This window comes from Crinia signifera, chromosome 9 (genome assembly GCF_055691185.1).
Source record: "Crinia signifera chromosome 9, ASM5569118v1, whole genome shotgun sequence".
NCBI classification, from domain to species: Eukaryota; Metazoa; Chordata; class Amphibia; order Anura; family Myobatrachidae; genus Crinia; species Crinia signifera.
In genome coordinates, this window is record NC_139225.1 from 115,707,193 (window position 1) to 115,734,328 (window position 27,136).

At 44.5% G+C, this 27,136-nt stretch overlaps 1 protein-coding gene across 3 annotated transcripts in view; it reads right to left on the minus strand.

The window, feature by feature from the left end:
• DOCK11 (dedicator of cytokinesis 11) overlaps positions 1-27,136 on the minus strand; it is a 249,713-nt gene that overhangs the window by 133,357 nt on the left and 89,220 nt on the right. For 2 of the 3 annotated variants that reach the window (XR_014460735.1, XM_083159556.1), the window contains exons 21-32: positions 26,410-26,531; positions 26,112-26,195; positions 24,680-24,769; positions 23,403-23,521; positions 20,978-21,047; positions 19,608-19,733; positions 16,808-16,884; positions 15,133-15,274; positions 10,857-10,940; positions 8,962-9,073; positions 5,078-5,116; positions 463-641 (exon numbers count right to left, since the gene is read on the minus strand). Coding sequence is in view for 2 of the 3 variants with exons in the window: in XM_083159556.1 (XP_083015682.1) it covers positions 463-641; positions 5,078-5,116; positions 8,962-9,073; positions 10,857-10,940; positions 15,133-15,274; positions 16,808-16,884; positions 19,608-19,733; positions 20,978-21,047; positions 23,403-23,521; positions 24,680-24,769; positions 26,112-26,195; positions 26,410-26,531 (1,244 nt within the window). In the remaining variant the exon portion in view is untranslated. The remainder of the gene's footprint in view (positions 1-462; positions 642-5,077; positions 5,117-8,961; positions 9,074-10,856; positions 10,941-15,132; positions 15,275-16,807; positions 16,885-19,607; positions 19,734-20,977; positions 21,048-23,402; positions 23,522-24,679; positions 24,770-26,111; positions 26,196-26,409; positions 26,532-27,136) is intronic. The other variant, XM_083159557.1, reaches the window with a different exon arrangement.

Here is a 27,136-nt window from a genome sequence, read left to right on the forward strand (position 1 = left end):
CAACTCCCAACTGTCTTTTTCAAACACAGCTGATTGGCTGGTGCTTTATCTCCTTTTACCTTTTCTCCACTTTATCTCCAGTTTATCTCTTCTCCAAGCTTAATAAATCTTAAGTGTAGGCAAAAACGGTTACAGCAAAGACTTGGATTGGGTCTTTCAGTCCTAATGCAGGTATTTTATAATAATGTATTCCATATATTTTATATCAAGGTGAAAGGTACAATTACATTTACAGAATAGTATTGCTTCAAAAAAATAAAAAAAAAATAAACACAAAAATCTTATAAATTGGAGATCACAAAAGAATGGAGATCGTACAGATTCTATTCATTATATAACAAGATCCATCAGTTATTTGCTTGTACAACACGCTGGGATACTTTGCTGTTGCATGTTGGAACCATCTGTAAAATCAGCAAGCTCTGACAATTTATTTTAACGTCTGACCTACAGATTAATTACCTTGTGCTGGTATCGGTTATCAAATGCATGCTTGATTAGGAGGTGCTTTAATGTTGAAATTGCGGCATATCGGACGTCGCAGTTCTCCTGTAAGGCCTGCAATACTTCTCTCAGCAAGAGGCCAACCAGATAGTGATGCTTACAATAATCGTCTGTCAGGCTGCACTCAAGATTCATATCTACGGGCAAAACACAAAGAAAAAAATGTCAGTAGTTTTAGAACCTGTCACGGTTCTTTTTTTTTTTGCCTGGGCCTATTTTACTTACACATGATAGCCCCCATCCGGGCTCATGTGTTGATATCCGCAAAATGAAGTTGGATATGAAGCATGAAGATAACAATATTAAACTACTATTTTTCAATGACTAGCCAGAGGTATTTAGGGTCATTATTTGAAGTCACATATGTGGTACATGGTTGGCCTATTCTGCTGAATGTGACTACTGTACATGGCAGCCAGCATGGCAGCCAGCATTCCCAAGGTCTGACCTAGGACGGAGCCAGTAACGGTTTTATGTAGCTCTTGGCTTCTGGATCCCTGCTCACAGAACTGAAACACTGTTGAAGGAGATATCAGACTACTGGATGTGGTGATGCTTAGGAGGCTAGATGTATGACAATGCATCTGCATGATCTCAGATTATAACTCAGGAGGCATCTAGAATACTGATGTAAAATGAAGCAGTGTAGTCTTCTTCATATTAAAGTATATTATTGTAGCAAAGAGGAAGTAGATAGCCATTGCAGTAGGCAGCCATTGCAGTAGGCAGCAGAAACAGTTGCAGCATTGTTACATTATAAGGAGAGAAAAGCAATATGGTAGCCAAGTCAAAAATAAATTGGAAGGCCGATTAAGAGGAATAATGCAGGTAGGAAAATCATGAGGGAAATTAATTGTGTTTTAGTAGTGTTATCAGTGATAAATATACTGCGCCAATGCCTGCCCGCCACTTCCTGTTACGCCTTTCCAAGCTTTTGGAGTCCTAAGTGTAAGCTGTATAGTGACAGACTGTATGTGTATGTTTTTTTTACCTAAGCTGAGCAATTAGCCTTCTAACTTGCCAACTAGTACCGCTTCTCCACTGCCACTAAAACCATGGTTGCAGCTCAGTGGAATAGGGTTAATCTTGGTCTAGTAACCCAGGAATCCAACCGGGTAACATGCAGGGTTTGCTAAATAGATAGGACCCAGTATAAGGGGCAGTGTAAACGGGAAAGCCATTTGACAGCATGTGGAGAGCTGCGACGCACCAGGCTTCTTCCTGTTGCAATGACACTTTACGAGGGCAGAGCTGTATTCTAGTGTAGATGAGACTCTCAGAGGCTACTGCACCTGATCTGGGCAAAACCTGGATTTGGCGCTGCGGTGGAAATGGAGCTGTCTCAGGTTTGACCCAGTTTGGAACTGCAATCCAAATTTTGGGTCAGATCCAGGACTTCAGTGAAAAATGCGGTATAAACGTAACTATAGATTGGAAAGATAATTGCCAATAATAATCAGCCGTTTGTTAAAAACTGACCAAGAACAGTCATTCAGACATGTTTACATTCATCATATTGGGTTCAGCCAATATCATGCAGTGTAAACAATTAATATATGTAAAAACAAGTCACATGTTATGAATAAACAATGACACCATCATGTTTTCCTATATGTTTCTGCATGCTAACATGATATCACCTGCACTTTTAATTTTAAATATAATGGCTAATATATTTAACCCCTTATGACATGTTGCATGTTTCTGTGTTGTCCCAGTACAGGTTGAGTGTCCCTTGTCTAAAGTGCTCGGAACCAGAAGAATTTTGGATAATGGATTATTCCATATTTTGGAACATTTGTATACTGTATTTTAATGAGGTATCTTGCATTTATGTTGTATAAGCACATCAAACACATGAAATACACACAAATATATTTTATTTTGGCAAGAAACAAGGTTTTAAAACATGAAACAAGGTTTGTGTACTATCACAGGCACTGCATTTGAATGTCAAGCAATCATTTTCTTGCACAGATTTAGTGCCAGTTACATATCATTTCCCAAGTAGTGCCAGTTACATATCATTTCCCAAGTAGTGCCAGTTAAAGATGTACCAAGTAACGAAAAAAAATATTTATATATTTTGGAGACTATGGCTTCCGGAATAATTTGGATAACGGATATTTGGATAAGGGATACTCAACCTGTAATGACACTGGTAAAGTAAACACATGAAAACACTGTATTTCATTCTAATTCAAAATTTTGGCCATGTACCATCTGATGGAAAATTTTAAATGTATTTTCGGATATCTAAATGGACACTGGAATTTAAATGGCAACAGTCATCACAATACACAATAAATGTTTGAATAATGTCAATTTAAATGGACATGGGGTCATAAAGGGTTAAACTGTAGAAGATTGTATGGAGTCTCAGCTGCGGCCAACATTGCACCTGTCTGCTTCTGCGCACGTATATAAGTTGCATTGCTATGTGTACAGAAACCATGTGTTTTCCCACTGTCTCCTGCTCATTTAGATTTAATTGCTTTTGATATGGGTAAAAGATAACTGTATACACAAAAATGCAACAGGTGTGCAACGTTTCCTAATTGCTAAGGCATTTAAAGCCCTGATGCACTACTAAACAACATCTTAAAAAAGCTGCTGATGCAGCTAAACACCTTGGTGGACACTACAGAAGTTCCATCCTGCAATTTTCCATCACCCATGATTATGACCGAAATAGCCTCTGAAGAAATTATGACCCTTATTCAGATCTGATTGCAGTACAAATTTGTTCTTAAAATGGACAAAACCATGTGCACTGCAGGTGGGGCAGATGTAACATGCATAGGCCCTTATTTTGATCGGCACGGTACGGCCCGCGTGCGGCCGTACCGCCGATGTTTTTTGTCTGCACATGCGCAGAGGTCATTCTGCGCATGTGCAGCCCCCTTCGCCGCAGCCGGATTTCGTCCGCCGCAAAGGGGGCGTATAGGGGCGTGAGGGGCTTCAGCCCCTCATTTCCCTATGTGTACGCCCCGCGTTTCATGGGCGTTCCCATGAAAACGCGGGGCGTATGCATGGTAATGAGGGCATGACGCCCTCATTACCATGACATGGGGGCGGAAAGCTGACGTCGCCGGATGTCAGCTTTCAGCCCCCTTACAAGCTCCCACACGGACGATTGTCCGTGTGGTCTGAGCTTGCGGGAGCTGCCGCGGCGTGCGGGCCTGCCTTCGATGGTCGTCGACCATCGAAGGCAGGGGGCAGCTCCCACCATGGTGGAGGCGTAGCCTCCACCATTTTTGTGCGGATCGCCAGCCGTCCGTGTATGGACGGCCGTGGCGATCCGTCCGGTGGGCGGCCCTTGGTTTGTGCGGTCGGAGCCCCGTGTGCGGCTCTGACCGCACCAACCAGAATAAGGGCCATAGAGAGAGAGTTAGATTTGGGTGAGTTATTTTGTTTCTGTGCAGGATAAATACTGGCTGCGTTATTTTTACACGGCAATTTAGATTTCAGTTTCAACACACCCCACCCAAATCTAACTCTCTCTGCACATGTTACATCTGCCCCACCTGCAGTGCACATGGTTTTGCCCATTTTGAGAACTAATCTGTACTGTGATCAGATCTGAATAAGGGCCTATATTTCATCCCCCTTCTTTGTTTGGGGCAAGCATTTTAACCCCTCCAATATTATTCATTTGATACCGTTTGCTACACCCTTTTGTTAGCGCCGTTACCCCACCATCATATTTGCTGACCACGTCCATCCTGTTTCAGTCTGAGAATATGAGAAGCCTCAGAGCTACTCAGATTTGCACAGACGGCAAAAACTCTTTGATGGTTTGTGAATGGTGTATGGATCTGCGAGTGGATTGCGATTAGCGATCATTCACAATTCTTTTACAATTTAGCAAGAGGCATTATTTCTTTCTGTCTGGGCGACAGCTTCTTCCACCCAGTCCACTGCAAATTTACACATTAGCCCCATAGGGTCATGTACAAAAATGCAAGGGTTTGCGGCAGCAATGAATGGGGGGGGCGAGTTGAGCAGCCATTGGTAAAGTGTCCATACTGTTACAAGAGCAACTTGCCCCTTTTGCAGATAATTGCATCGATCCCTTAAAACACAAATATATGGGTCAGAATAAACATTTTTAACTTACAAAGGTAACGTTATTTATATGTTACTAAGGGCCAAATTTTCTAAGCTTCAAAAGTGATAAAATGGAAGAGTGATAAACAGCCAGCCAATCAGCTCCTGTCTGACATTTTTCAAACACAGCCTGTAACATGGCAGACAGGAGCTGATTGGCTGGCTGTTTATCACTCTCCATTTGATCACTTTTGAAGCTTACAGAATCTGGCCCTATATGTTTCCATATAGAAATTGACCTATCTATTATGGCTTTTGTAAGATGCTTCTCCTCGCACCTAATGCCATGTTTGTTCTCACTGATTACTGCCAGACCTGCTGTCGCCAGCGAATGAGTCCGTTAGTTTTGTTAGACATGACAGGCGCGATTTCTGGCCATTGCTGCACTGTTAGCGATGTTAGTGAGAGAAGCATGGACTGGCTAATGCATATAGCAGCATTACATTCCACCAAACCAACCTACCTACAGATGAGAACCGCTCCACGGCATATGATAACAAATCTAATGGTTTTATAAAAAGAAAAGGTACAAATATAAACATATGGAACATGACAAATATCTCATCTATTAGCAGCAGGGACATCATCTGAACAAGGTGGAACGCTAACCAACAGTGTAGTTAGGGTGGTAAGAATAAACTGCAAATGAAATCTAAAAGGGCACACTCATGCGGCGGCGGGGGAGCCAATGCTGACCGACGTGCTTAAGCACAGATCACTCAGCACACACCGCTGCACCGCCTCCACGTGTGCTGAGCTATCCATGCGGGCCAGTGTTCTCCTGTAAGGGAGCACTGGCGAGGACTAGATTTTGACTGAATGAAGGCTCACTTGTCACAGATAAGTTTTATAACCTCCCACTCTGTCCCCCAAATAGATGGTTGGGATCCCTCCACTAGAGGCTATCACCTGACTGATTGCTAATCGGATTCACAATTCCACTTGGTATGCCCTGGTTGCCAGGCAACATGAATGACGTGTAATGTGGATAACATTCCCAGAGTGAGGATGGGATAAAGTGGAAAGAATCCACGTATTAGAAGGTAGGAGGGTGGCCCGGCATGTGTATCTGTGCACTTGCACCGGGAAAGGGGGTATCGAGGGTAAAACTATTATTTCTGTTGTATGGCAGGGATTTGTCATAGTGTTCATGAGGCAAACGGACTGGACATGTAGTTACTGTAGTGGCCATTAATATGACTAACAGGATGGGCGCTGGCTATGCGGCAAACCTGGGAAGAGGAAGGAGGAGGCCGTTCCTGTTAGTTTTCATGTTACTCATATAAAAAATGGAGGTGTGAGGTGGGGTAAAAACCAAAACATCAAGACATTGGTGTAAGGCTTTTTTGGGGGGTTAAACACAGACAGCTGAGTTAGGAAGGGGTTAAAAACAGAAGCATGCGAGGTGCACATGTCCCAACAATTCAGATCCATAAATCTTAACAAGAGGATTAACTGCGTTGCTGGGAAATGGCCTCCTCAGCAGGGAAGTGCTTAGCAATTGTAATATGTTAGGGTTCCCCTTGGTATCTTCCCCATCAAATATCTAGATACAGTATTGCCCCAGACAATGAATGGATGGAGGTGCATACCACAGATCCCCACTGCTCTGTATGTAGACCAGTGGAGAACAGAAAATAGAACAAAGTTGAAGGGTCAACACTGAGGGCGGTATTCAATGTGAATACCGGCGACGTGCAGCGAATCCTGATTAGGATTCGCTGCACATTCGCCACTGGTCGCCGCGTTCCGGAGCCTCGCCGGCTCCGGTATTCAACGAGTCAGGGGCTCGCTGCCCCTGACCGGCGAATATGAGCTCCTGCGGCGAACGCCGCAGGGAGCCTGAGGAGTGCCTGCCCCACAACGTTTGTGGGGGGGAGGTGGGCTCCCCGGGTGCCAGGCAGCACAGGCTGCCCCCCGGGGGTGCCAGCAGGGGACCGGGCATATTCACTACACCCGATCATGAATATGTAATGATCGGGTGAATATATGAATATCTAATGAGCGGCTCGGCTCCGGCCCCCTGCTGGCTGGTCTATGTAAAAAAAAAAAAATATATATATATATATATATATATATATATTTTTTAATTAAATATATATTCATGTGCTTACAGCACATGAATAAAAATAGCATGCCCCTCCTCAGAATAAAATTCGGTACTTGTGGAGTATCACGGCTCCCATCGAATGGCATCGTATGCCATATGTAGTGGCATACGATGCGATACGATTTTTACCGATTTTTGAGCATTTTTGCTCAAAAATCGTATGCCATTGCATCCCCATCGTATGGCATCGTATGCCATATGTAGTGGCATACGATGCGATACGATTTTTACCGATTTTTGAGCATTTTTGCTCAAAAATCGTATGCGATCGCATCGGATTCCATACGATGGCATCCGATGCGATGCGATGGCACCCGATTTTGCACTGAAATGCATCAGAATGCATTGAAATGTGTATTAAACTAGTGAAATGCCCCCAAATGCCATTTTTCATAGTGCACCACCCCCACTATCAACGTCAACCCGAAGCGTGGCGAGCGCAGCGAGCCCGCGAGGGGCGGCGGTACGCGTCCTACGACCTTTTCATACCCCCACTATCCACGTCGGCGTGGAGTTGAGAATAGAATAGTGTGGCGAGCGCAGCGAGCCACCGAGCCCGAAGCGTGGCGAGCGCAGCGTGCCCTGCGAGGGGACGCGGATACCTGTGAAGCCCGCGAGGGGACGCGTATAGCTGTGAAGGTATCCCCGTCCCAGCGCGGGGCTCGCTGCGCTCGCCACGCTTCGGGCTCGGTGGCTCGCTGCGCTCGCCACACCATTCTATTCTCAACTCCACGCCGACGTGGATAGTGGGCTTATGAAAAGGTCGTAGGACGCGTACCGCCGCCCCTCGCGGCAAGGAATATTCATTGCCGCACAATTTGGACTCTATTTCATCTTTGGGACTATTACAGTGTGGACAGTGCAGGACCAATTGGCACCCCATTTGGACTCTTCTCCCCACGTGAGATCTGGCTACAAAGCCAATTTATTGGTACAACTCCATTTACTGTTGTATGTTTTTATGTCATTGTACAATTTTTATAAGTATATTTTTGTCATTTTGCACTCAGATGCATTCTAAATATTCTAAGATTGTTAACCTTTATTATTAAAATATATTAATTTTAAGTGGCATTCACTCATCATTAAACAAGAGCACTGCTAAATCTTGGAGAACAGAAAATACCTCCCCTAGTGGAAGATGAAGAAATACCTCCCAACTTTCTCACAGTGGGACACCAGGACTGACCCAACCAAATCAGGGCATGGATATGGATATGGGAGGGGGGTTACATACTGTACATAGAACTTTATTTACTAATGTCCATATGGTGCTGACTCCATGAAAACATTTTGAATTTGTGACTTTTGAGATTAATTGTCATTAACCTGCATACCACCCATAATTTAAAAAAGTCATTTGGGATAATAATAATATGCAAATCAATCGACCATGTTTACTAAGCAGTAGAACGCAAAACATACATCTTCATTTGTAAGTGTTAAGGTTGTGAGTAATAGCAACACCTCCGTATACAGCAAGCATCTGCTACGGGCCCAGGCAGCTGAGCAGGGTGTGGTATAGCACAGGCAGTTAGGATTCCGACAGTCAGTAGCCCGATGTCGGAATCCCGACTGCCGGGCCTCAGACAGTGGGCAAGGGCAAAAAAGCACCTTGTGGGCACAGTGGCTGCGCTCGTCACCTATTCTATTCTCCCTCTATGGGGGCCGTGGACCCCCACAACGGAGTATAGCTGCTGCCCATCTGTCGGGGTTTCAATAGTCGGGATTCCAACGTCGGTGTAATGACTGTGTGTCAGTCATCGGGCACCCGCTGAGGAGGCTGCTTTTAGCTGACAGTACTGGGAATCTGCTGTACTCTGTGATGTCAGTGGTCAGCAGGGAGCTGTTAGCAGATAACTGTTGCCACCCATTAACGCCCACTTAGCCATCACAGATTAAGGACTCATCATTAGTTGTGTGATCCAGAATCTGTCTCTCTCTATGGGTAGGGAGCATGGCTTTCCCTAGCACTGGATATCAATTGTAGCCTACAGCCCTTAATTGTGACTCCAAGTCAAATAAGTGGGTGGTTACATTACACAAGAATTCGTTTTACCACCTGGGAGTACAACTGGCTTAGTGTATTCTATCACTGGCACTATGCCTGTAAGAAAGGGTTATAAGAGCAATTGTGTCAGCAGATTAGTGGCTTATAGAAATCAAACTGAGGCAGTGCTCAGGGACATACAGGATAAGTAATAATAAATGGTTCTGGTAAATGGTCCATGCTTTACCTTGCACTCTCTGCAGCTTGGGCTTGGCAAACGTCATTGGCAGATTTAGAGGGATAAAATGCTCATGGTTGCAGATGGTTTGTAGAAACTCAAACTTGTATTCATTTAATATCTGTAATGTAGGGGGAAAAAATGTCACATGGGTTCATCTCTCATGTCATAGCAGCTAAAGTCTATGACTCGTGACATACATGATGACCTGGATAACAAACACAGGGGCAGATTTATTATGCTCACCGGCCATCAGCTCCTAACTGTGAAGTTACAGGCTTGGTTTGAAAACGAACAGGTAGGAGCTGATTGGCCGGTGATAAAGACCAGACACTTTATCACTTCACCAAGATTAATAAATCTGCCCCACAGGATGTAGTGCATTTGAATAGTACTGACTGAGCACCAACAGCCTATATAACAAAACTATGAAGAACTATAACAGCCTAACCCATTACTGCAAAGCAGGAGGACAAGGGGAATACTGAATATATAAATCTCTATTAAAGAGGTCAAACCATTTACTCGCAACGGGTTCAAGTTGCTGTTGCAGCACTGTGTAAATGCCAGCAGCACTGTGTAAATGCCAGCAAAGACACCCAAACTCGTATCCCTTGCAGCCCCTTCTAGAGCCTATCTCGTACACTTTAGTGTGCAGTCAGCCCAGTGTATAATGTTCCAGGAATCACAGGTAATTCTGAAGACTGAAATAGCCCTTTACTGTTTAGAACTGTTATTATGCTTTATATGTCAGGAGGAAAATAACTTAGAAGTTAGAAATCTTTACATACAGTAAGTATAAAAACAAACACAGTGATATGCTGAGGGAAATGGCCAGTAAAGATTGGTCACATCATTGAGGAAGAGTGTTTGACCCTCTTCACAGCGATTCCAGCCAGCCCCATTGCAGTAGCTGCAGCTTTCCAGCAGGTGGTAGGTAAATAGCGCATTGGCTTCAAATATCGTTAATGTCACAGACATCAGACCTGACAATGGGCCTGAATTACTACCTTCATACACAGATTACCGAATGTCAAGCTGTGCCCTGCTTTTTTCTGAATGAGACAGCAGTGTAAGGACCGGCGAATGGTGTTGACACGGCATTGCAGGGGTGTTGACACAGCGTTGTGGGGGTGCTAGCTAGACAAAAAAAGGTGTGCCGGATAGGTTGCGGGTAGGGCCGCGGCGGCTCGGCACAACAGTCAGGGGGCTACCCTTAATATGCGAACGATTTGCTGTATAGCTTATACAATAGCGATGCAATTGAAAAAATATTTCAATCGCATCCCAGTAAGGTACCTAGCCTGTGGTGCGGCCTTGCCCTGCGCTGGGCGGCCCCCTGCATGCTGGAGCCGGGAGTTGTAGTTTTGCCATTATTCGCAAATCTACTACTCACCATGAATTAGACCCCACATCTCCATAATGATAAGCTGCAATAGCTAGCTTATTTTTTTACATTTTATTTTAATAGGAGCAGTCAGATTAGCGTTGCATTACATGCACGTATAAATACACTCACTGCCTTAATACATATTAAATAGCAGCATTCATATCAAACTGCAATGAATCCAGTGCATTTGACACTGATAATTCAACTCCTCTGTCTTTAAACAGTTTATATTCAAAACAAAGGATGTACAATGAATCAGGTCTCTCATGTATGCAGGTGCCAGCAAATGTTTTTCTTGAAAGTGAAAGTTGTTCTAATACACCAGCCTAGCATTTGCAGTTATGTTACAGAAACCAGTTTTACAGGAATGTCTCTTGGTAAAAAGGGGTTTTCCAACTATTGTCTAGTGTGTACCCATCTTTACACAGCAGAGGTCCTGTAAGTGCATTCGTATTGTGGCAGTGTACATGAATAACCCACTTCCCACTATGTTCCAAGTTGTCCTCTAATTTACCTTTGGATCCTTAAGGCTAAATCCAGACATATAGTCATTGATGAGGTTAAAGACAAATCCTCGATCCATGAACGTCAGACATCTCTACATAGCACAGGAGAGATAGGAAAATAAAATCAGACAGAGCTATTTCATTTTTCCGCATTTTGGGTACAAGGCAAAGAAAAGGAGTTTTAGTATTGGGGTAATATCACATAGGACAATGACTGGGACACCTTAGGGACTATTAAACAGGGATGCAGTCCAAATCCCGATGGTCAAAATTCCGAATGGGTCATTATACGGACAAGGACAAAATCCGGACAAGGACAAAATCCGGACAAGGACAAAATCCAGACAAGGACAAAATCCAGACAAGGACAAAATCCCGACATATAGGATATCAGGTGAAACTGTCAATATGACTTTGGGTCGACAGGTCGCGAGGTCGACATGGGTTTTTTCACTGTTTTTTGACCTGACGTGCCGACAGGCGGTATTTCATGCCCTACCATCCACTAGGGCGTGGTGGGAGAATAAAATAGTGTGCCAAGTGCAGCGAGGCACCGTGCCCAAAGCATTGCGCGCGAATCGAGCGATACAAGGCTGTGGTTCTCTTCCAACTGTGTCCATGTCGACATTCGGGGCAAAAAACAGTGAAAAAAACCATGTCGACCTCGCGACATGTCGACCCAAAGTCATGTTGACAGTTTCACCTGCACATCCTATATGTCGGTATTTTGATCATGTCTGGATTTAAAATGTCGGGATTTTGTCCTTTTCAGGATATTGTCCTTGTCGGTATTATGACCTATTCGGGATTTTGACCCTGTTGGGATTTTGACCGTCGGGATTTCATACCGAATCCTTTAAACATGTACAGTTCTGGGCGTGGCTTGGCCGAGCGTGTGAGCAGCAGCCAGGGGACTGAGCTCCCTTAAAAATCCTTTAAAATATCCTGTTGCCAGGCGGAGTGGCACCATCTACCCTGGCTTACCTCCCTCTGACTGCACCATCGAACACACTGGTCCGCCGGACTCCGTGGTCAGAAGGTGTGATTGCGGTAGTGGTGAATGCGGCCTGCTTCCCCTCCTCATTCAGGCCCCTGTTACCGGCGGCGCCATCTTGGAGGGACCCGGCAGCGCTGACTGAGCGGTCTCTGTCGCGGCTCCTACCTCTCCTGCGCCCTGCGGACGGCTCTCCGGGTCTCTGGTGACGCCAGGTGAGGCCTGCAGGCGCTCCGGACTGTCGGCTGTGCGGATCTCTGATTGGCCCCCCTGTCTGTTTATCCCCGGCTTTCCCGTGACGCAGTGGAGCCGGGCAGCGTCTGAGTGCCACTTGCTCTGCTGGATACAGTACCTTGATTGTGGCCAGTCCTGTGGCAGATGCGCCATTATAACTCTTCCTGGACACCATTGCCATTTTAACCACGTGCTTGCCCGGCTAATTGACAGTTACTAGTCTGTTATCACTGTTTTATGTATAAATCCTGCATGCAATCTATGCCTCTACTAACAGGCTTCTTGCCAGGTTGGAGGGCACACAGGGTGCTGTCCATCCTCTATCCTGTGCCACAGAGGAGAGCGATACTGTGCTTGAGAGAGATGTACCTATGTGTAATGACCCTGTGGCCTTTACAGCTCCTGCAGTTCATACTCTGGACACATATTTCCATCCTCCATCCTATACCACAGAGGAGAGCGATACTGTGCTTGAGAGAGGTGTACCTATGTGTAATGACCCTGTGGCCTTTACAGCTCCTGCAGTTCATACTCTGGACACATATTTCCATCCTCCATCCTATACCACAGAGGAGAGCGACACTGTGCTTGAGAGAGGTGTACCTATGTGTAATGACCCTGTGGCCTTTCCAGCTCCTGCAGTTGCTCAAACTCTGGATACATATTTCCGTCCTCCATCCTTTACCACAGAGGAGAGTGATACTGTGCTTGAGAGAGATGTACCTATGTGTAATGACCCTGTGACCTTTACAGTTCCTGTAGTTGTCCATATTCTGGACACATATTTTCACATGGATCTACCCAAAATTAAAAATTTTTGCTTTCCCATACTGGATTCTCCTGTCAGTATTGGGATTCAGATAAAGAACCTTCTCTTACTCCTGGTGTCAACTTTAAAACCCTGGACTATGATGTTTCAATATTCTGGATGTTCTCCTGCACACCCTCGAGTGACTGGGGATGCGCGTATAATACCCATCCTTTCTCAGGGATCCGAAGATTGGCCAGACTAATGTTTGGGATGCTGTCTCTAGTTACTTTTGCCTCTTCATATTTTTCCTACTGTTAAGTGGTGATATACTTTGTTTCATTAATGCCTGATGTCACACCCTTTTCTACAAATCTTTCCTCCTTTCTTAGGAAATAGGGATTGCAACATAGTGCTCGCCACATTATGTTAATACTCTATTTAGTGCCCTGTGCTTCCCATATGGCCAATATCCTGTATATTTAGATAGTTGGGGTGGTGGATATATCCTGTTCTTCCTGGACTGTAGCTGTTTTGCTATTATGTATGAGCCTATGTTGCGTTGGTTTACTACCCCTGTTTGCTTCCAGGACGCTACAACTTGCCTTTTGCTCCTGATTGAATTGATGAAAGCTATAGGTGCCTCCTAAATGTGGCACTCTATGTGCTTTGAATACTACCTCCAGTGTCACCGTGAGGCGAATCCTATGCTCTCTGAACGAACTCTCCTTCATAAAGGGATTGCCAGCTGGCCTGACTAATGCTCTTCAAGTTATTGCAAATACATCATACAATGACTTAGTTGGCTCTTGGTCTCGTTTTCTATATGACCAATATGACACTGTTATATCCTGACAATATTTATCTAGTGATAATGCAAGCCGTTGCCGTGTCTGTTTATGGGTCTAGTATTTACTATATTGTACCTTTACATTGTATTATTGTGGATATATCCTGGCTGTATGTGTGTAACATCCACTGGTTTACTGCCTAATTTCTATTATTACAATTCACTTAGTATGCAACCTGAGGTATGTGACTGGGGGACTGTTAATTACCTGGTTCTGATGTGGGAGAGGGCCTGATCGGACTAACTTCCTGGCTTCTTGTTGTACTGTCATCCCTACACTAGTTATTACAATACTTTGTTATTGGTGGGAGAGCCAAGGTTTCCTCGGTTGCTTATACTTTATATCTATTACTAAGCCATTGCCCCAGTTGGTCCATTTATTTATTATCCGTCCATTAGATTGGTGGGGGGGGGGTTGATAGATACCATAGTATAGGGGGTGGGGGGAAGGGGTAAATTAGGTTATTTTAGGCTAATTTAGCTAATGCAGTTGAAAGCCACTAATTTATCTCATCTTAGTGTTAGTTAGTTGGAGGGGTGGTGGGCTGTTTGGGATCCAGGTATGTCTAGTTTGGGGTCAGGTTATACAGGGTGGGGGGTTTGGGGGAGGTTTTGTTTTGGGTCCTTTTTGGGGGGGGGTTTGCTTTGGGTAGTATAGGTAGTACGGTATTTAGATAGTGGGTAATTTAGTTTGGACAGTGGTGTTTTTGCTGGATAACTGTTTAGCATTATATTACGACGGTGCTCCATGATTATTCGAGAAATATGCTATTACACTTGTACCTCCGCTCAGACTGCTGGTCACGGAGACCCGGGTGGCGCCTCAGGGTGTGTGTGTCCCTTTTCTTGCTTTGGTGGGGCAATATACGACTGATATATTAGTTTGCATCTATGTATGACTATATATGAATACTCTGATGGACCGTCTTTATGTGTATGCTTTCAGATATGCTGTATTTTTTTGTCAGCACCAATTGTAGCACCACTGTCTGTAATGTTTATTTCTTTTTTCAAGTAAAACCAATAAAAATACTTTATTTAAAACATGTACAGTTCTGCAACCTCATCCATGTCGACATTTTTATCCTGCCGGCCTTTTGTACCATTTCAGGGTCTACCTATGTAGTCAGTCTATTTGTGCTGAGTATATCACATCTGTGACATTGTGATGGAATTGAGGGCGTGCCCATATGGACCAACGCAAAGAATATGACTTCCTATTGGTCCCAAGTTGACACACCCTCTTTCAGGTGGCATCTGTGAATGGCAAACAACCTGCACTTCCCCAGCTAACCAGCTCTGCAGCTATAACAAATATCTCCATAGACAATAACCTAGCCAGATAGCTCCTTGAGTACAAGCAGATGGCTGATTATCAGGGCGGGATGTAAATAACTAAAATACAAGGAATGGACATTAAATCTTATACAGTGATTGGTAAATAAAGTTTACACGTACCTTGATGAAGCTGGCCAAGCTCATGTTGACGTTCCTGGATTCCTCTTGAATCTCTCCATATCTTATGGTGACATGCGGGATTATTGAGAGGAGCAGCGAGTGTAAGGCATTTTGGAAAGAGTCTGGAAATCTTTGAGGCCTTGTTACCTTTAATAAATGCAAATAGGTATAAAGCATCTAAAAGTGCAAGAAACCCTCTATCCTTAATACGTAGCATGTTATAATAAGGACGACGAAGGACTAATGCACAGGACCAACATGGCTCCTAATAGATTTATGATCTTTCTATAAATATCAGTCTCATCTCATACTGGCAGATTCTCTTGGGAAACCAGGAGATCACACAAATATGGGCATACTGTAATTCTGAGCAGCATGCAAGTATGGATGTGGCGGAATCTAGGGAGTTTGGGCCCATTGTATATGTGACAAAGTGAACATGTTCATATTTGCATATACCAGGACAAGATTGGGTCAATCTTGGACATTTCTCTACATCTGTGAAATGGGTGTTTCTGGGTGAGAAATACCAATAATACATTGAAAAGAACATTACATGGGAGTGGGGCCAGAATTACACCTACAGTATGCCAAGAGAATTCCTATTTTAGTGGTACAGTATCTCTTATGGGGAAGGTATAAGTGGCAATGATAGTAATGCCAACTGTTTTCACATACAGAAAAAGCAAGGTATGGCAGTGAGTACGCAATAAGACGTACATACACTCTATGTGCGTTCCGGGTGGGGGGGGGGGGATTCAATCTGTGTCAGATTTTTCACCAGGTGAAGTTCTGTTCGCTGGTCATTCGCAAGGTGATTTAAATAGAGTCGGCGTGTGGGGGTCGAAACTGAACGTTTTTTGGGAGTGCGAGCCTACAAAAATGCTGGCAGTGTCGGGGAAAACGCAGTGCCAAGTCGGCTTAGGGGAGGTTGTGTGACATCAGCTTCAGCCTGAATGTACCTGTTTTTCATCGCAGCATCGAGTAAGTCTCAGGCTACGCGGCACCTAGGAGGACTTGTGCCCTATTTAAAAATCATTAGATGGTGAGCCTGTTACTAAGGATTTCGGACGTATTCGCACGGGGGTGAATGGTTGTGCACCTGTACACATCCATGCGCACAGTGAGCACATTAACTTGCAAGGCGGGATTTCACTGGAGCAGGGCGGCTGCTTAACTGATGGCTGTCTGAATTACCCCCACTGTGCGGTACACGTGTATTACAGTATGCAGCCAAAAACTAAAGTAAAACTGTACGAGCGATTCTGGAAACACTTTGCAATACATAGGGGGGAATTTACTAAGATGGGAGTTCTATTTCACATGAGATGTTGCTATGGGCAACCAATTACAATTTACTTCTTATATATTTAGCACCTTTTAGACGATAACAGATAGTATCGGATTGGTTGCCCATAGCAACATCCCATGTGAATAGAACTCCTAACTTAGTAGACTTCCCCAATAATGTCCAAAGAAGCACAAGCTATGTTCTCTATCGTATGAACACCTGAGATATATATTGGTATTGATAAGGTAGGTGATTCATAAACACCCATGCCATAATGGAAATGATTGTTCTCTGACAGAAGTCAACAACCGAAAAATGATACATGTTATGTTTATACCCCAAATCCTCACTAACTGTGATACAGGTCATACATGACGGTTCCAGGTTACCTTGATTTTGTTCTCGTCGATCAGGTATAACGCCATGGCTTTTGCTAATGCATCAAAGAAGAACCATGAATACTGCAAACAAACAAAAAGTTACTGCGATGATGAGTTTATAAGGGCTGATGATTTTAGCAAAATCTCAAGTTTAATTTATGGGATGAACTTACAAAGATATGAAATGTGCTGTGTAATATACAAAACAAATGTCTGTGGCTTTGCACAATTGTTGCTATGAGTGACTACACATGGATAACATACAGGTTATACCTGGCCACATTGGGCAACCCAGGATTGGATCTAGTAAAGTATAAACTGCTCACATCCCACCCCGGCTGTCCCTATTAAGCCTGATTTCCAGCGCCAAGGCCATTGCCAAGCATCTGCCAGTGGTTTCCACCCGCTTCATTGGACGCAGGCATCAAAATTATAACATTTACATTTAAGCATAAACAGGAATTCAGAAGTGATACATTGGAAACATCCTCCTTATTGGTTATTATTAATAAATCATGGTCCATTGCCTGTGTGGAATAGATCACAGGTCTATTCCACGGAAATCTATAGTACCCGGGATCCATGGCACAGTGATAATGGTTGCCCCAATGATTTGTTCGGTACTTGTTTCCTAGCACGGCGGCCATCTCGTTGATTGTATGCCTTAACTTTAAGGTACTTAAGACATACAATCAACGCGATGGACCCGATTTTCTGTCAATCACCAGCTTATTTGCCGGTGAAAGAGAAAATCGCGTTGATCGCGTCCATCGCAGCCCTTAATAAGGGGTCGTGATGCGACCGACGCAATCAACGCGATTTTTCCATAGACTTTAACGTTAAATTATTTTTAAAGTGAAAATCGGGTTGATCGCGTCGGTCCAATATGGCCCATTTCACATTGAATATAGTTGTAAAGTATGTTTAATGCCCCCCGTCATTATTAACGCCACCCCGCTATTGACACCAACCCCAAGCATGGCGAGCGCAGCGAGCCCGCGAGGGGCGGCGGTAAGCGTCCTCCGACCTTTTCATATTCCTACTATCCACGTCAGCGTGGAGTTGATTATATAAAAAAGTGTGGCTAGCGCAGCGAGCCACCGAGCCCAAAGCGTGGCGAGCGCAGCGAGCCCCGCGAGGGGGCGCGTATACCTGTGAAGTTATGCGCGTCCCCTCGCGGGGCTTGCTGCGCTCGCCACGCTTCGGGCTTGCCACACTTTATGAAATCAACTCCACGCCGACATGGATAATGGGGGTATGAAAAGGTTGGAGGACGCGTACCGCTGCGCTCGCCACGCTTTGGATTGGCGTCAATAGCGGGGTGGCGTTAACAATGGGGGGGGGGGGGGCATTTCAAACATGAGGGGGGGTTTGGTATTAAAATGGGGGGTTTTGGGGCTTTTTACATTGAAATCAATGTAAAATCGGGTCTCAGGGACCATTTTACATTGATTCCAATGTAAAAATCGGGTCAATCACATCGCATGCGATTTGGTTGCCATGCGATGCGATCGACGCAATTTTTCCGACCCGATGGATACAATCAAAATCGGGGGCGCCGTGCTAGGAAACAAGTACCATTTGTTCTCCTTGACAGTTTTATATTTAGAGTATCTTGATCAATGTGTTTGGCATGTCAGTAGCAAAGGAGTAAGAGGACACATCTGTACCTTCACATATTACATACAGCTTACATCCCCTACCACTTCCACGCCTCGTACTGTATGTCCCTAACACACCTTCCCAATGCCCACATCTCTAAGCTCCATAATCTGTGACTATTATTTCATTTCATATTCTCTGAATTTCAATATGTTCATACAACTAGACAATGGGCCTAATTCAGTAGGGGTAACTGCAAACCCCCGACGGGAGAATTTGGGGGGCCGACCCAGCACAGGGCAAGGCCACCCTGCATGCCGGCTCCCTCCCAGCGATGCGAATGCACTTGCTGCAGTAACTCTGAGCTGGCTTTTCTCTTCCTGAGGTAACAGGCGACCGCAGCTCCCATAGGAACGCAGCCAACCTTTATGTTTAAAATGGAAAGGTATGGTGTCATATTTGAACTCCGACTGTATAAGGAAGTTCCTGGGCTCTCTCCTGTGCCAGCACCTGTCCTTCTGCTTTCTGAAGGTTCTAAAAATGAAAAAAAGGTGATATTGCCCATAACAACCAATCAGATTATGTCTATCATTTCTCTATTGCATCCTTCAAAATGATAGACAAGATCTTATTGGTTGCTATGGGCAACATTAGCAACAGAAAATCTATTAAACAGCACAGAAATCTATTAAATCCTCCTGGCCAGCGATGCTTTTAAGGCCCCCATACACTACCGCGACGGGCAAGGAAATCGGCCCAAATTGGGTGTGTGATGTCCCTTCAGCTCTGATGCGTGGTCCCATGTGCATCGACCTTAGTCAAAGGTCAGACTGGCATGCAGGTCTGACTTCAGACCCTCCTACCTCTGGAACAGGGGCCACATTTGATGTATCGCATGCGACCCTGCAGCCCAGGAAGGTTCCGGCCGGATCACGGGGCATCGGCCTGCCATACACTGCTGCGAGAGATCTCAGTAGTGTATGGCCAGCTTTCCAGTAAAACCGCTAGATAATGGTACAGATGCAGCAAGGTAAGAAGAGCTGACATTGTGGCTCTATCGGAAACACATTACCCTAGCTTTAGCAGTTGCTCCGACATGAACAAAAAAAACAACTTTCATAAGTAACACAAAACACTGGCTTTGAGAAGGAGACTATGAACTAGTTACATTGCTACCACCAGCAACCTCATTATCCCATTACCTTTAATAACTTATTAATGGCCAGGAAATCTGCAGATTGCTTCAGAACGCTGATCATGGTGGCCGCCAGAATCTCGTGCAATGTTTTGCTCTGAGGAGATGTCAGCTTCTCTGTTTTGAAAACGTACTGTAAGATCATAAAAGGTAAAAAGCAATATATGAAGCTGGAAAACAGCAACCTACAGAATATAGTAATATAATAATAATAATAATAATAATAATAATAAAAAAATAAGCAACAGTGATAGTTCTGCATGGCAATGCATCAGCTGTATTACTGATCCAAGCTGCGTTCTAGGATGCAGTATCGGATCATCTGAGGCAGTATCAGCCAGATGAATGAGCCATGGGTTTGAGCAAGCTGGCCACCATAGGTCTGAGAAATGGAGGCTATAGCCGTCACCCAGACAGAAAGAGAAACCGGCCCATGCAAACCTGCAAATGAATTGCAAAACTATCGCATACTATACTATAATGTCTCCCAAAATCCACAAAAGTAGAAATATTGCACCATTTTGTGATGAATATAGAAATATAATTTTAATATATTGAATTTATTGACAACCTTGATACCAACTGGCTGTCATGAAGGGCCTATTTATGTAGAGGCCTGGAGATGAAGTCTCATCCTCTCCATCTCGCCTCGGACAGGGGCAAGTGAGGATCCTGAAAATAACACTTATTTTGTAGAGTAAAGTGAGGGAATGGAGACAACCCGAGCCTAATGTGGTCTAGGAGGGATGCAGTTAATTTGCCGGCGGTCGGGATCCCGGCGGTCGGAATCCCGACACTGGAATCCCGACCGCCGAAATCCCGAAACTTTCTCCCTCCGTGGGTGTCCACGACACCCATAGAGGGAGAATAAAATAGCGTGCCGAGCGTAGCGAGGCACCGGGCCCGCTGCGTGGCGAGCGCAGCGAGCCCGCAAGGGGGGGCGATCCATGTCCCCCCCTTGTCGGGATTTCGGCGGTCGGGATTCCAGTGTCGGGATTCCGACCGCCGGCAAATCGTATCGGATCCGGTCTAGGAGCACTCCTGAACCTACATGCATAAAAAGGGTTTCGCTACAGGATAGGATATTGACTTTCAATAGGTAGAAGACTTCAACCCTTTGAGTGCCAAGTGAATTTGTCAAAATAGGTGTGCAAATTGGCAAACATTTTTATTCATCATAATGACCTGTAATGCTCACATTATATACGTAATATAAAAATATATATTTGAATTTATAAAACAAATGTGAGGGACACTGGCATTTTCAGCGGATATATTTTTAGCATTTCTCACAAAGATGTTGGCACTCAACTGCAGACACATCAACATTACTGTCCTGCTCACGTCATACTAACAAGCAGAATGAAACTGTCTTACCTTAATAAAAGAACGCAGGTAGTGTTCCAAACCTTCTTCTTGGCATTTGGATACAATGTGGAGAAGTACCCTATAGCACACACAAAAAAACAACTCACTTAATTTTTAAATAAAACTCTAACCCAAAGGTGTAATGACCCTAGTAACAGGGGAAATCATAGTATGTATTTACTTTTTATGTTTATATACACTGAAGTCATGGGGTAGGTGCTTAGCATCGGGATGGACCACCTCTAGTTTGGTGACGTGTTATCGATAAAGGCCCAAGGAAAGATGCTGACCCATGCCATCAGGATAGCTTTCTACAGCTCCCTGATATTTGTAGGTATGAATGGACCCCTCTACCACGTCTCATAAACGCACGACTGGATTCATGTCAGGCATACGTAACGGCCACATTATTTATTGGAACTCTCCAGAATGCTCCCCGATGTGGGGGTACATGAAGGGCTACAACCGGTTGCCAAGCACAGCAATGTAGTGGTTATCAGTCAATAACATGATAAACTGACCATCAGAGCCAACCCATATCATACGAACACACCACATTATTATGGAACCGCCACCATCTTGCACAGTGCCTTGTTGATAACTGGGGACCGTGACCTCATCGATTTATGCCACACCGGCACCCTACCATCAACTTGAAACAACGGATACAGTGATTCACTGGACCATACCACATATTGATAATCCTCCAGGGTTGATTCGGTGTTGTCACGAGCCCTGGTGAGGTGCTGTGTCCGGTGTCCTAGTGTTAATAGGGCATTCTGTTGGGTTTTCTTTTCTCATATGCCATCGAAGACAAAGGGGGTTATACTGGTTGATTCACAAGGCTGCGCAGCCTTGTGAGTCCACCAAACCACACCCGGCGAATGTCCGGCACCCCGCCCCCCCCTCGCAGCATGGGTGCGCCCGCACAGGCTGCGGATGGATGTTTAGCATAAACATCCATTCGCATGCTGTGGGGAACACCCACATCTTTCGATGGTCGCCGACCATGGAAACATGTGGAAGGTAGAAGCATATAAAAGTGACTTTCAAGTCTCTTCTATATGCGTGCACACTAGGATGGATATCGGCGGGCAGCTGACATCCGGTGATGTCAGCTGCCTGCCCCCCGCACACGCGTCATGGCCTCATTCCCATGAGAACACCCAGCGTTCTCATGGGAACTCCCATAAAACGCTGGGCATTCCCATATGGTGATAGGGCTGCCCGATGCCCTCCTGCCCTTCTCCATCCCACGCATGCCGTGTAGGGTGCGTGCACCCGGCGAACTGAAAGTTTGCCGTGGGTGCATGCACCCTATGTCTGCACATATACACAGATGCACAACATCGGTCCTCCGTGCGAATGAACGGGGGTCCGAAGGAACATGAATAAACCCAAAGCACATTGTTGCTGCTGGTGGCAGCATATCTCTGCACTGTCACAGTGCATAAAGCAGCAAGCGGCTCCCCTTATGTAAGCCTATGGGTAGTGACGGTACACATTAATTTTAATAAACGTAGGCGGATGTCAACCCGTCACCGACTGTCCATTATGGGGATCTTTCATGTGCGGTCACAAGTGATATCATAGGACAAGCAAAGGTCCCATTCTGCACATGCATGGTCGTTCATGCATGTGCAGAATGGGTCCTTTGCTTGTCCAATGATATCACTTGTGACCGCACATGAAGGATCCCCATAATGCTGCCTCATCCACATGTGTAATATTCTCTATTCCATTCTAATTTTCCACCAGGCCAGAGTAGGTAGACCACCTGCTTTCCGTAAAAGCAATTACACTGGGCCTCATATTAGTCATACTGTCCCAAAATCCGTTGTAATATGGCAGTTTTTGGTGGAAACAAGGTGTGATCAGATTTCTGTATCTAAATGACACGTTAGTATCTGTAATTCATCTGCAGCTTCGCAAGGTGTACGGTTAGGGAGTCATTTCAAAGGAACAGGTTTGGTGCACTGCCTTTGATAAGGATCCGTCCGGCCAATCTCGTCCACCAAGCAATGCACCAAATCTAACCCTGTTTCTGTGACATGACACCACCACCGTCCACTTTGTGAAGTTTTAGATGAATTTCAGCTGCTGATGTCTCCTTTATAAGCAGAAATCTGATCACACTACACACCTCGGTGTTTGACAATGTTTCAGCCAGCCACCGCCATCTTTCAGCTGATGTTGGGACAGTATCACTGATATGAAGTGCACTTCAATGGCCGTGAGAGGAATCAGTGGCCTAGCTGCTCTGGCCTGGGGGGAAATTAGAGTGAAATAGAGAAAATTAAACACATGCTGCAGTCACAATCTAAATTATGCAACCATCCTCAATTATTTATATATATATATATATATATATATATATATATATATACACACATACACAGTATATATATATTCAATATACCAAAACAAGACTTACAGAGTACAATTTAAAGGGACTTCATCTTCATGGGAAGTGGTTGTCAAAAGCTGAAAGAGCTGTGTGAGAATTACAGGCAAGAACTGAATCATCACATGGACCTCCATCGCGTGCAAACACTGCAAGGGAAACACAACACAATTACTTTCATCAACTGCACTGAAGGCTATGATGCAATACACAAAGGCTTCCACTAGATGGCAGTTATGTTCTATTTCAAAGCTGTGTTATTGCTAAATAAATACACCACTCAACACTATATAAACAATTTACATATAAGCACTCATAAAACTAATACTAATAATAATTATTATTGCTATTAAGAAGAATGGTATTGCAGAGAAACTTGCATTCATTTTCTTTAATGTTACTAGAGGATCAGCTAAATATTTGTTTACATTTTTAATGATATTATGGTTAAATAATATGCCGATTACTGACAAGGTGCTCATCCCCCTTCTCCTGCTGGTAACTGGCACATATACACTGCCACACCCCTGTAGTTCCTGTCACCGGTCGCTCTCTGCGGGACTGAGCATGATTACTGAATTAGTTAGTGAGTGGAGTAGCTGTCAGACACAGCTGCTCGGCTCACTGATACAACCGTGCCACCGCGGCTCAATCGGTCCTGCAACACGCCACAATGGATACATGTGTGTGTGACTTTTTCAGGATTTTGTAGTCACAAAGACAAAACAATCATCAATTTACAGTACGTAAATATCGGGCACTGTGTCGGATTCAAAATCATGCCCTATGGTGGTTATTCTGTTTGACCTGCAAATTTTGCAGCCTTGCGAGTCCCCAGATGCTGCCCGCGCGGTCGCCAACTCCCTGCGACCCCCTGTACGGCTGTGAATGGATGTTTAGCATGCACAGTCGTGAGAAATAATCGCTGGCCTGTGAGTACACGCAGGGGAACGTGTCAGTCAGAATATGGGCCAATATCTGATAAAGGTCCTGTCTCTTCATAATACTGTAGCTACATACTTAAAATGTATGATGAATGGATCGCCCCTTGTACAAGACTGCAGAGCACACAGAAAGGTCATCATTCTAAATACTGTTTCCCAATTGCTGCCAACAGGTCCCGTATTGCAGAACTGTGTAACCATGGCTACATGTGTGTTCTCTGTACACTAGAAATGAATCCCATCGCTGAGCTGCACCGCTCCCTGCAGCCTGGTCATAAATAACAGCCAGTAACCTCCAGGACAGGAAGCAGAAGAGAATTTCTGTGGGAAAACTTGGTGTGGGGGATAAAATGTCACGCGTACCTTCAAATATTTCACAAGCTCTCCGGGAAGATCTTTTGACCCCGGCAAGATCCTCTGGCAGTATTCAAAGAAATTGTACAGATGTAGATCCTGCAATATGACAATGTCTCAGTGTCAGATTATAAATAATAACCAAGCGGAGACTGGTTGCAGCTGAAACAAGGAAATATTATAGAAAGGGGGGAAATGTTATTGCCAAAGTGACAACGGTCTCATATCTCTCCATCACAGGCCTTTATGCAGGTGCATATTACAATGAAAACTAAAACAAACTGAATGAGGTCAGGCTCTGACCATGGAACAGGTGCTGATATTATGCCAGTGGCTGCTGTACATACGGTTCAATGTAGTCTACTTTTCTATTTGATTTTGCATATACAGGTCAGGTCTCCCTTATCCATGTATACAAAAAAAAAAAAAAAATCTGAAAACCGTGGTTTTAATACTTACCTCGTCCCCCCATGACAACGACGGCTTTCGGGATCCTCTTCAGCACCATCTCTGCAAACAATGCTCCCCTGGGACAGGAGATGCCGCTGATGGGGATCCTGAAGGCCGCTGTGGACGTTGGGGGACCATCGGGACACCACCAGGGGACCAGGTAAATATGGGGGGAAAAAAATATTCCAAAATTTTGAAAAATCCGTTATCCAAAATGGATTCAGTATTGAATCCCGGCGGTCGGGATCCCGGCGTACAGAATCCCGACGCCGGAATCCCGACAGCCGAAATGCCGACAAGGGGGGGATGTGGATCGCCCCCCCCTTGCGGGCTCGCTGCGCTCGCCACGCAGCGGGCCCGGTGCCTCGCTACGCTCGGCACACTAATTTATTCTCCCTCCAGGGGTGTCGTGGACACCCCAGGAGGGAGAATGTGTCGGCATTTCGGCGGTCGGGATTCCGGCGTCGGGATTCTAAACGCCGGGATCCCGACCGCCGGGATATTAACTGCATCCCATCCAAAATGCAGGTGGTCCCGAGCATTTCGTATAAGGGATACTCAACCTGTATAAGCAAAATAAAATAAAAATCGAATGGAAATCGAGCGCATTCGATTTTGATTTGATCCTGATGCACGGCACTGCGCCATTGAAATCGAATACAAAAATGGACTGTGCAGGCAAGACTATATATACTGTAGTACAGATCTGTACTATACAGTCTAAATCAAATGTGTACACCGCTCTGTGCGATTCCATCCTGATTCAATGACAATCGAATTGGGATTGAATAGAAAAGAAATCGCACTGTGTGTACACCCCTCTTAACAAATCACGGCTGAGTTATAACACACCTGTACATTATATAAAAATATGAATAAACAGTAATAAATACAATAAAGTTATATGAGTTTCAAGACTATAGCGTTATAATGTATATTTGTTACTCTGAGCGCCTACTGACTTACGCCAGTGAGAAGGTCGCACACTTACCTGCGTATAGACAGTGGATTCTAAGTGACTACCGATTTTGAAGAGTGGCTTTGCTCCATCCACCCACTTAATATCATTGCTACTCTATAGGACAAAAATATAACAAGCATTAATGGGAGGTGCGTTTACATTGCCTCCTATATATCAGATACATTTTGGGGATATTAGGAAGATATAAAAAAAATGTATGCATTTCAGCTGCATACACAATAGCTAGAGACAGCTGTAATCTGCTCAGCATTACTTCCTCTTCTACAGTATATAGGAGGTATACATACGATATACGTGACATATATACCTTTTTCAATTCTGGATCAGTCTGACTTAGATAACCAGGGGGGAGATTGGCAGACACTGGCAACTGCTGGTCGGACGTTATAATCCTACTCTCCTTCAGTAAGCGGACCCAGCTGTACCCAACTGTAATTCACAACAGATCTGTATCATATTGTCATTCATCAAGTGTAGTAATTATATCAGTAAATCATTTTCCACTTTATCACTTTATATAGAACCTGGTCTCACCCTGGACCTGTGGATATTTGTCCGCAGCCCCATTGGGCTATAGGGATAACACACAAAGAGTTCTGAAATATTGTAAGAGTGGCATACAGTATATGCAAAGATGCTTGGAGATGGGAACTCAGTAATATCCTGATTTCAAGAAAAGGTCGGAAAATCCGGGAAACGCAACCCCGGGCACAAGTCTAAGTTGTGTCATGTCATGTGGTGCACAAAAAGATAGTTTTGTATGACACATATGCAGCAATTGTGTACTGAAACACAAGCATCAACTACATAGGTGGGTATTCAATCTAGTCCGGATATTTTGGTTACCCCAAAAATCTGGACTAGCCTAACTTGGTCACAGTTTAACTTTTAACATGTTGCTTTAACAGACTATCTCACAACATACTACTGTAACCGTTCTAGCATGCAACCTTGGTGACGCCATAGTGCTGCCGACAATTACATTATCGACAATGCTATTGTTGACATATATTATGTATTACATGCTGTGACAA